The sequence below is a fragment of the Gavialis gangeticus genome, unplaced genomic scaffold, assembly GCF_001723915.1.
Source record: "Gavialis gangeticus isolate Ggan-Ray unplaced genomic scaffold, GavGan_comp1, whole genome shotgun sequence".
NCBI classification, from domain to species: Eukaryota; Metazoa; Chordata; order Crocodylia; family Gavialidae; genus Gavialis; species Gavialis gangeticus.
In genome coordinates, this window is record NW_017729019.1 from 5,463 (window position 1) to 16,990 (window position 11,528).

The window sequence follows — 11,528 nt, forward strand, 5'->3', positions numbered from 1 at the left end:
CCTTGAACGCTTTCTCTAAGAAAGCAGACGAGACTCCAGGAGAACCTGCAGGCAAGACCCCTGAGAAGAGTCCAGCCAAGAGCCCTTCAAAAAGTCCAACCGAGAGCCTTGCAAGAAGCCCAGCAAAGTCACCTCAAAGAAGTCCTTCCGAATCAGTACGACAGCTATTTACAATATAAATACACGGATGTAGCTATATTACTCATCTATAATTGATCGAGTACAAGATTCTGGGTTACTTTTGGTGAAAATAGGGGTTCAGGAACCAATCTTCCATTTATAACATTGTTTCTTATGAGAAAATTGGTTCTGAGTTACAACGTTTCAACGTAAGACAGTTTTCAGGAGCCAGCTGTGTCGTAAGTGGGAGGACTGCCTGTACATCATGATCTGGGGGACGTCTGATCACCAGAGCACCCCCAAAGGATGACAAGGTCTGACCGTCATAAACTCCTCCAAGACTGTTTTAGGCTGGACATAAGGAAAGCACCTGACCCCAGCGCCAGGGCAGGGGGTCGGACTCGATGACCTACTGAGGCCCCTCCCGACCCGAACAGCTATGACTCTATGAAAAACTTCTTTACTGTCCGAGCCCCCAAGGCCTGGAATAGACTCGCCACAGAGGTGGTGCAAGCACCTACTCTGGATGCTTTGAAGAAACATTTGGACACTTATCTTGCTGGGATCCTTTGACCCTAGCTGACGTTTTTTCCCTGGGGCGGGGGGCTGGACTCGATGATCTTGCAAGGTCCCTTCCAGCCCTAACGTCTATGAAATCTATGAAATGCAGCCGCTTAGTCTGGCCCTGCGGCAGCTGAGGGCTCTCAACATACTTACCTGGCAGGGGAAACACCACGTATCTGGGTCCATGAAGGCTGTTTTCCTTAAACCTCCTGGGGATTACTATTCTTCTGGCTTGGTTTAGTACCTGCCGAGGTGTTGGAGCTTAAAGCCCACTTTATAGCGATGGGAGGCTCCTCCCTAGCTTACTCCTGCGCTATGTGGCTGAAGGTGGGCGAAACTTGGGGGCATCCGAACCCCAAGCCTCCAGGCTTGGGTCTGCACATAGGATGCCTTGCCAAAGGACTTTGGAAATATTTGAAGCCTCTGGCAGGGGTGGAGGATGTTTGCCAGTTGTAGGGCCACTTATGGTTCTGGACTGACTCATGGATTTGGACTTGATTTGGCTGGGAACAGAAAACATTTCTTAAAAAAAAAAAGCCGAGGGCTCTCATCTGCTCCCCCTCAGTGCGGGTGGCCAGCCTGGCCACACTGCCTAGAAACATCAGATCTGGGAACCAGGCGTACGCTGTCTCATCCCTTGGGGACTCAGCGCCTTGTCCGAAAGGGCCTGGTCCCTCGCCACGCCTCCTAAGTGCTTCCCTAATGCAGATAACACGTGATAGCCAGCCTGCTGCTTTTAGTTGGCTATGAATTCAGTGGCAACAGCTGCTCCTTGACTGGACAGTGGCTTGGGCCTCACTTTCGATGAGCTGGTCCTTGCTTTAAATTTTTCTAAACTTGTTTCAGTCAAGCAGTCACCACCACCTCCATCTCACCGCTGCCTGTGACATCCCAGCATGATCAGCAATCTTCAAATGATTAATAAAACAAAACCAAATTCTTCCATCCTTGTCGCATTTCTGATGGTGGGACTCTGGACAGAGTGTTGTGATGAATGGGCTGGTTTTCTCCAAGGGCAACTCCTCAGTCATCCTTGCCTGGGCAAAAATTGCATTGGCTGCAGCTGGAGCTGACAGATGTAACTGAGTTCAGCAGGAGTTTAGCCTGAGTAAAGCATGAGTAAACAGTGTGTAATAGGCCATGAATACAAGGCCTAATCTGCAAGCGTTTATGCACATATGTAACTTTGCACTGGGAATGCTTGTATTGTTAACAATTAACATGTGCATAAAAGTGTTTGTGGAATCAGGGCCTTATTTTGCTTAAAGCAGTGGCTCTCAACTTTTTTGGACTCAAGACACCCCTTGAAAAATGACAGCTCTTCACTTTCATTTGTCATTGTGGAAAAAAATAATAGAACAATTCTGTTGCAAAGAATTCAGAAAGCCCACAGCAAGTCCGAGTGTTTTGACACTACAGTTTCCTGTTCTCTGGGTTTAGTTTATGAGTCCCATGTAGGTGCTTGCACACTCATCAGGACTAATATTGTGCTACACCCTTAAAAGGATCTCGCAGCACCCCAGTTGAGAATCACTGGCTTGGAGAATCAGACCCGACCTTTCATGCTGTTAGGATTAGCCTGTGATCGAGTTAAGTAAATTCAGGGTCACGTCTTGGTTTGATGATTTGATTCAGTCCTATTTCTTAATATTTTCCCCTCATCCAGAAGTCCATAATACTTGCCTCTGCTATTCTTCCATGGTGGGAAAAGCAACTCTCTTCTCCAAATTATAATAAAAGAGCTGTAAGTAGTAAAGTTGTAAATAATATTTCCTTATGGCAAGAATATCTGAGTCTAGGCAACACACCAAAAACAGCTACAGTACTGTAAATGCTAAGGCTTCTCCAGCACAAGCATAATAATTTTTTTAAAAGTTCTTTTTAAGGTCACAAAAAATGGCTTTCCAGTTATTCCTGGTAGATCACTGTATAGAGAAAGAAATTATCCTAATAATCCAAAGGACTGAGTTCAGTGTTGGTTATCAGAGAATTCTGTGATTACCTATAAAGGTTTTACTTTTAAAATGACATTAAAAAGCATAAACCAGAATAATAATTAAAAACCCCCCGACACCAGCACCAGTTCTGTATGAATTTTGCATGGGTTACAACTGTTGGATTGTGCTCCTGGCATGTGCTTGGCTGGGCTGGGAAAGACCTAAGGTCTAATCCTGTCTCTGCTGCTAACCTGCCCTATAAGCCTAGGCAAGATGCTTCCCAATCTGTCCTTCTTCCCCTCCTTTTTGTCGGTCTGGTCCATCTAGATTGTAAATTCTTCATAGTGTGCTTATGTTCATCGCCTAGCTCCACGGTGCTACCTCAAGAGAAGTAATAACAAAGCAGTCAGCCATGCACAGGGCAGGCGATACACAAGCAGTGACAGGATAAACTGTCCCTACATCTGTAGGCCGCCTCTTTCACACACACCAGTGCAGCTCCATTGGCTCTAATTTAGGCGCTCGGCACAAACGAGAGAGAAATGCCAAGCCTCAGCCCATTACCAGCCCATCTCCGTCTCCTCAGATCCATCACTGCTATTTTTTATATGGGACCATTTTGCAGACAATGACGTACAGGAATAAAATTCCTTACAGGAACATCTGAAGCCCCTGCCAGCTGGACGGTACAACCAGATGTGGATCAATGAACCCAGAAGCAGTGTGTGGAGTTGCACAAGGCTGCAATGCACATAGACTTTGTGGAATAGGGGAGCTGTGCTGAGCTAACAGATGGTGGGGAGAGAAGGAGCTTGGCCAGTGACCGCGAGGCTCTGAAAAAACAGAATGGACAAAGCACCAAGGACGCAATCATCCAAAAGAGGGACTCGGGCATAACGGCACACAGGAAAAAAAAATCAGGCTGAGGAGAAAAGCAGAGCAGAGAGGACCCTTCCATCTCTGTGACCCACAGGCTCTGTAATGAGACTGTAGCAGGAGCACTAGATACTATAGGAGGTGCTGGTGGTCACAGCATGAGTGTCATACCTTCAACGCAGACCCTCTTGATTGTTAGGAAAGTTGAAATTCACCTGATTTAACAAGAATCCCTTGGGACCTCCACCAGTGGAGTTCCCTGTGGCCCTAGTATTGCCATGGCTGACTAGCTAAAATATCGGGAGCCCTGATTAACCAAAACCCAGAAGTCAAAAGTTACCGTTCTTTAAGCTGTGACATTTTCTCCCTTTCCACTGCTTGCCTTTGCCCTTGTGGAAGGCATTTTCCTACTCATTTCACAAGCAAGGGATTGATCACCTTGTCTTCTTTGTGTTGGGAGGAGGGGGAATCTGGGCAATTCACATGGCTTTGAGTATTTTGCCTTCTGTGACATTCATCACTAGACCCCAGGGCTGTGCTGCGACACTCGGACCCTCAAACTAGGGCTGTAAGCTGTGCAAAATGCCTGAAGCCATGCAAGGGCCCCACGTTCTCTGTGTACAACTCAACACCCATTAGGACCAATAACATCTTTTTAAAGCAAAATATATAATTTGGCCTTAAACTCAGCCGATAATGTCCCTTTATTTTTTATCTTTCCTTGCAGCAAACATTCCTTTCACACCCACACACATATCAGCATCTTCACTCATTGGTCTGTCTTTGCATCTGTCATAGTTTCCGTAGTCCAAAGCAGTTGCACATTTCAAATGCCTCAGTTCTTATTCTCTTCTGCCATCTCTGGCGTTAACAGCCAGAGCAAACAAAGGACCAAAATATCTGTCATTTTATCAAATTGTTTCAATTTGTTTCTGGCTCTGCAGTTGGTTTGGATGAGGATTATTTGTGTAGCTGATTTGTGTAGGCTAGGTGGTTCATAATTGTGGTGGAGTGCACGCATGTGTGGCTAGAACTGGTTGTGCGTTGGAGTATTTCTTTGAGGTGCTCTTTGGTTGCGTGCTGTGGGTTCTGCTTTGGAGCCGACCTGGTGTTTTGCTCTCTGTGTTTGTGGTGGTATTCAGTTTGCGTTGAGTTGTTATTTGTTTTGCATTTGGATTCAGCAAAATCAGATTCTTCTCGGGATCATGGGGAAAGATGGGTGAAACCGGAAAGGGTTCAGAGGTTCGGTTTGGACAGCACCCAAAAGAATGGCTGCTTATCTACCAAGTAGCCCAGTCCCTGGAAAAGAGCTACTAGTCTCAAAAGGCCTTCTAATAAGAGCCCCAGAAGTCCCCATTTCTGAAATACCACCATAGCCCTCCCCCATGCTATTTTTGCTCCTCTACTTCCATCCAGGCCCAGCCAAGAAGGGAATGAACAAAACAGCCTCCAAAAGTTAACCAAGTTTTTTCTCCCCAGTCTCAGACATTCATCTTAGGGACACAATGGGGGATGAAAGCTCCTGTTTTCTACACTTTGTTGACTAGTTGCTGCAGACTAGTTGCTGGAAGCTGCAGACCCAGAAGAACAGTGGCAGGAAAGGGTAGGGCATCACTGGTTTCAGGCAGAAGGGGCTGTTCTTCCTAGCAGTCCATGTTAAACACACAGGAGAGCCTCAGCCCTCTCTGCACAGTTGTAAGAGTTTAAGTCTTGGAAGGTCCTTGTGTCTAGGATCAATCACCCTTTCAAGTCTTCCAGGCTTAGTCCCCCACCTTTCCAAAAATCAGTGAGGTTGTCTTTTATTCAAAATCAAAATCATTCCAAAAATCAATAACAAAAGGAATAAATCAGCAGTATTTGGATAACCAAGCCCAATGAGCACGATGGGGACAGTTTCACAGGTGGGTTGGCACAAGTCTGAGATGCTGTTGGGAAATGATTCAAACAGGCACTGAGTTACAGCGTGGTCCACAACGTGCAATTGCTGTTTGCAGTCACTTTGGGCATTGTCTCTTATCTTCCAGAAGAATATGATAAAACCATCTCTGCTGTGCCATGTTCTGAAAGGATTCAATGAGGAGCACTGGCTGTGGGTAAGGCTGAATCCTGGAAGGTCTTCTGTGGAGTCGGCAATTAGGTGGTGGGATGTTATGGGATGGGATAGGGTCATTAGCATCCTTCCAGGAATCTTTCCAGTATGCCCCAGGACTGAATGAAGACACTTGAAGATCTTTAGCCCAAAAGGCTTGTGAGGTTTGATGGGAACAGTTTATTCCAGACTCAAAGAGATATGAGCTGCACAGCCCTTCTTTGCCTCAAATAGTTGATGATGATCCTAACAGGATGTTGGGAAAGAATCCGCCATCGTTTAGAGGCTCCAGACAAAATCTGTGACAGACATATCACACTCTGGGGATATGCGGGGAACACAGTCCTGCCATAATCCACAGGAGCTGACATAGGTGCACCCTACACATCCAACATAAAGCATTTGTCTTCACCTTCAAAGTCCTTTGCAGCCTGTCTCCAACCTACAAATCAATTCTCAATCAATGTCATGAAGCTGACTCCTACCACCAACAGCCTCCATTAACCACTTAGATTTTTAAGCTAGCACCTCCATCAGGCTTGGGAGATGTTCCACAAAGCTACCTCATTTTCCTCTATCGAATCCCTCTTAAAACTCCTCTTTGCCATGGTTCCTGCAGAAAACTCATCAGTGTTTATACTGGTGAAGTGCTATGATGGCAGCTGCTCAGGATGAGCCGTATTGTTTCATTGTTGCCTGCATCCATCTCATCTTTTGCTTATACTTAGATTGCGAGTTGTCGGGGGCAGGCCCCATCTATTTGTTCTGTATGGAGTTCTGGTCTGTGACTGGAGCTCCCGAGGGCTCTGGGGACACAACTAACAAGGACTGGTCCTGCACACTTTCCTTTTCAGATGCAATGCTCTGCCATCTCCCTAGGGTGACAGGAGACCTGTGAGATTTGTCCTGCTCATTCACTTTCGCAATATTCCCTTCTTTATACAATGGCTTCAGAAAAGGACTTATCAATAGCTCACTGCTTAGAGGTTCATTCATTGCATAGAACAAGATGGCCCAAAAAAACAAAAACAGGCCACTTGCTACCTTTCCTTTACTATATTGACTGGCTTTGCTACGCATAGAATGATCCTTTTGTGCAAGAAGGTTGGTCCTATCCACAGCCTGCTCCTTCTATTTCTTGATTTCTGTTTTCCTTCAAGGCACCCATTGCTCCAAGTCACCCAAAGTGAAAGGACATCCCCTATCCCACCATGCATGAATGTGAACAGGGATCCCTATGTTTTGAGAATCCCTGGGGATCAGTACAGATGGCTACTGGATAAAAGGAGCATGAGTACTGAGCGGTAGCCTTTCCTGATCTTCCATGAGAGACAGGCCAGGACCCATGGAGGATCCCTGCTGGCTTCAGAGCAGCTCCGACTTCTTCTGCTGCTCTGACAGCTTCATCATGGCTTTGCTTGCACATCTGAGCACTTCATGCTCCATATAAAGAATTTCTTTATAAGAAAAGGGCCAGGATAGGGACCATGACCCCCCCTGCTCCCTCCCTGTTAAGCTACTGTCCCCCCTTCCAGCCCTTTGATAATTAATGTGACTAACTTCAATTTATAGAACCTCCCTTTATGCACCTGAGTGCATGAGTCACAGAGAGGCAGGAGCTGTCTGACACTGCAACAACACTACCCGGTAGTTATAGGACAGGAAGTGAAGAATATCACTATCCGGTTGAAACACAAAGCACAACATGCAGGAAGCAAAAAAGGCATCCTGGTGTGTCAGCCAAATTCAGGCGCACCATACTGAAAACACTGTAAAGTCCCAAGTGACAGGTGATCAGTATGCTTCTGACAGGCAGCACCCTGCCACCTAATCAATGCCCTGGAGAGGCGATATGCACTGACTCAGAGGAGGAGCACCAAGCCTGGTGAGTCACCACCAGCACTTCCTGCAACACCTTGGGTTTTCCTTTGAGGTCTCTTCTGGTAAGGACCCAGCCCAACCCTGCTCAACTTGTAACCAGATCCAAACAAGGGATGGGATGACCTGTAGGCTGCCAAGCCTCACAGCCAGCCGGGACAGAAGGGGTGGGAGTGCCTGAAGCTCATTTTCATCCAAGGAAAACTTCCTCTCTTCAGTGCCTCCACTTATCTTTACAAAGATCCCCTTCCCTAGACAACAGGGGGTTGTCTCTGTAACTTTCCTAGCCCTGCAGCCCAGCTGTCCTTAAGAGGTTGCTTTCCACCACATGCACATTATTTTACTTGATCATGGATCATCAGTTTGCTTCAGCACTCTCAAAGCAAGTTGTGCTGTGGCCTTTTGCACTGGGAAATGCCTGTCAGGAGGCAGGGAGGCAATTAAGATCCACAGAGAGACACTGGCAGTTCCTCAAGAGTCGAATCCTCTGGAGTATAAGAAAGGGTTCCTATGTGGGGGGGAGGTTAAGGAGTCATTGATCAGTGACTAGAAGGTACACACACACACACACACACACACACACCCCCATATACATATATATATACACATATACATATATACATACATACATATACATACATACACCCCCCACATATATACACACATGCATATACACCCCCCACACACACATACACACATGCATACGCACACATATATACACACATGCATATACACCCCCCCGCACACATATATACACACATGCATATGCACACACACATTTTTACCAAAAAAAAGGAAGAAAGGGTTAACAAGCTTTGAAGCTTGGAAAGAGATAGGGTGGGGCTGATTTTCCATTGTCCTGCCCTTTATGTGATCATTTACACCCGGACTAAGGGAGTGCAACAGGCTATGGAACTAGAAGGGTAGTATTTCATATCTAATTTGCACCTCTGTAAATGGTTGGCAATGGAGAATTGGGCCGAGGTGTCAGAAGAAAGCAGGCTGGACCACTCCTCAACAAGTCCATGGGGACACTGAACAGCACAAGCTCCGAATGGCGCCTGTCTCCGCTCCTCCAAAGCCCTTCGCTATGTGCCAGGCAGCTCTTTCAAGCAGTTGTACCAGACTGTCACTCCCTATGAACCAGAAGAGTCCTCTACACAGGTACAAGCCAGGGCACTGATCTCCAGGAATCCAATACATCTGCTGCATGGAGACGTCCTGCTGCCCACCACGCACAGGCAGAAGTTGTGCTGGCCGGGCAGAGCACGCGAGGAAACCTGGCCCGTCCATTGCCCTTGCTGTACCTATTCTAGGGACCTCATAAGCACTGCTGCCCTGGCCCCATTCACCAGCTCTGCATCCACTTACTGTTTTAAGAAAAAAATCTTTAATTCAAAGCTTATGCTGCCTGTTTCTTTCATTTTCCTGGTAAATTTGTCATGGATCTGACCTGCACAGTGAACAGATACTTGTGCCCACAGCTGATCCTTTATTTGTCAACACAGGAGGACAAACCACTCACTTTTTTCATTTAAATGGTGTGCTACAAAATAAAAAACTGGAATCTAAAAAGACCGAAAGTGCTTCCGAGAAATGTCTCAAAGGGTTGAGATGAGGCGAACAGTCCATCTCATCGGCTAGCTTAAAGACTCTGCTTTATGGACTGGAACAAGTAGCCAGTTCTGAACTTAGAAACAGAAGAGGAAGATAGAGTATAAAATGTACTGTGGTATTCTGCAGCAATGATCCAACCCACGAGAGCTTAAAACTGCATCATTGAAATGCTTGGGGCCATCTCTTTTGTAAGGGCAGAAGCTGAGGAGGAGGGAAAGGTGACTGTATAAAATCTGACCTGCTAACCCCTAATCAGTGGATATATATTTGCAGCTAATGCAAGGTCTCCATCAGCAATCTCTGGCTGTACCCACGTGACGGTAACAACAGCCCTGCTGTTACTCATATCCACGTGGAAATAGAGGGTCTCGATTGTTAGCAGAAATCCCCTTCTGGCAGACAAACTCCTCCCTAGCTCAGTGAGTCCAAATGGCAGTGCTGCTTCTCTCATGGGCTTAGACTCAGTCCAGCTAAAGTCTGAAGGGGTCTCCAGTTTGCTATTCACAGGCCAGCTTCCCATCAAAGCTGGACAGGGCAATGGCAAAAGCCTGCACAGCACACATCGGGTAGTTGTAGTCCATGGTGAAAGCATCATCGGCCACGCGGCCAAACTGCATCACAATGTAGTCAACTGAAAGAGAGGAGAAAAGAAGCTGTCAAGACAAACATACCTATGAAGAGGTTCATGGCCTACAGGAAGACTTGGCATCTATACCTGTTTGTCAGCCATGTGACTAAGACCTGAGGCACTCAAATTCAGTGCATACTTTTGCAATTTCTGGCCTAAGAGGCTGCACCCAAGGCCTCACAATCCGTGGCAGAGCCAGGAATTGAATGCAGCTCTCCAGCGCTGGAACAAGTCAGCAAACCTCTGAACCCCCTCTAGTTCCCCATCTGTACGAGCGTGGATTAATAAGCAACCCTGCCTTTCAGAGAGGCCAAAAATGTAGTTTCGCAGGGGGTGTGAGGTGTAACTCATTAATCTTTAGAAAGTACTAGGAAATCCTTCTGGGGGCTGCCCAGTGCTGGAGGGTGGGGTGGGTGAATTGGAGCCACCCATATCCATCTGACCCACCCTCCAGCCCCGGCTGAAAACCCCCCAGACCAAACTCCCTCCACTCCCTTCCTCTCCTCCTGTTCTGAAGACAGTGCCAGGACTGAGCTGCGTCAGCCCAGCCCCAGTCCCAGCGCATGCAGACACAAGTTACTGTAGGCACTGCATTTTGGAGCGTCTTCACCCAAACTCGCACGCAATGAGGGTTCAGACTGTTGCAAGATCAGGCCCTTTTAAAGCACTCTGTAGCCACGCACTTGTGTTTGGTCATGGCTGTAGAGTGCTTCAGGGGGCAGATCGGGCAAAAATTGTCACTTCTGTCTGCACCTGTGTGAAATGGTTTAGCGAAAGGTCATTGGGCTCCTATTGAAATATCACACAGCCAAGCAGAAGGGGCCGGGGAGGGTGGGGCTGTAGCTTGTCTGCAAAGCTCAGCCACCTGCCTGACAAAACTTTGTCATTTAATCCAGGGACCCATCCCCTTCCCCTCCCCGTGCAGCTCCTTTACAGTTAGGAACCCAGGGCACGGGAGTCTGAACCGGATGTCTCTCCAGAGAGAAACTGCCCCCTTGGTAGAATTCCTGCCCGGGGCATTCTGCACGCTCTGGTGTGCCACCCCATCCCACCGCCCCGATCACGGCTCTCTTTGTTACAGCAGCGAGGGTGACAGGAAATCTGTAAAAATAACCAGGGGCCCCTGGCAGGTTCTGTCTGTCCTGTAACCCAACACCCGGGACACCAACATCCCCTGATTGGACTGGACAGGTGACGAGCCAACAAGTCCCTCGCTGCTCACGCTCTTAGGAAAGCGGCTTAGCTGCTGCTCAGCTATTCTGAGGTGGTCTCTCCAGGGCATGTCAGGGGCAGAGAGGGTGGGGGCTCCCCAGCACTCCCAGGGGGATCAACAATCTTGAACTTTGAACCTTCTGACCTTGGGGGATTTTCCAAATCCAGCAAACCCTGGAAGCCAATGGAGTAAAGGGCTATTGTCTACAGCATCTGTCCCAGAGCAGAGCAATGATGGGGTTGTTCCAGCCTCGCCCCCTGCTCCTGAGCACGGAGTCTGTGCAAGCCCTAATGTGCCACTTGTGTCCACGGAGCAGATTTTCGGATGGCCTCAGCACCCACATTTGGGGCAGGGCTTTCCAAAACCCCCACCTCTTCCTGGGATGCCTGAATTAGTGACTACATCTCACCCCACTGGGTGTTAAGCTGTTTTGGCAACCTGGCCCCAGTGGAAGATGCTGAACACTTCACAACTGAGCCGTGAAGACTTTATTTTTGGCAGGGGGATGAGGAGGGGGATAATAGCAATCAGGCCCACAGAGCTTAAGTGGGGGCCAGTGGGCTCACACTGGCCTCACGACAGTGATGGATTTCTCTCGCTCTGCTA

General features: G+C 47.7%; 1 protein-coding gene across 1 annotated transcript in view; it reads right to left on the reverse strand.

Annotated features, from left to right (window-relative positions):
• Positions 1-8,936: 8,936 nt before the first annotated feature.
• TULP1 (tubby like protein 1) overlaps positions 8,937-11,528 on the reverse strand; it is a 39,374-nt gene continuing 36,782 nt past the window's right edge. The window contains exon 15 of the mRNA XM_019513769.1: positions 8,937-9,712. Coding sequence (XP_019369314.1) covers positions 9,579-9,712 — 134 coding nt within the window. The 3' untranslated portion in view covers positions 8,937-9,578. The remainder of the gene's footprint in view (positions 9,713-11,528) is intronic.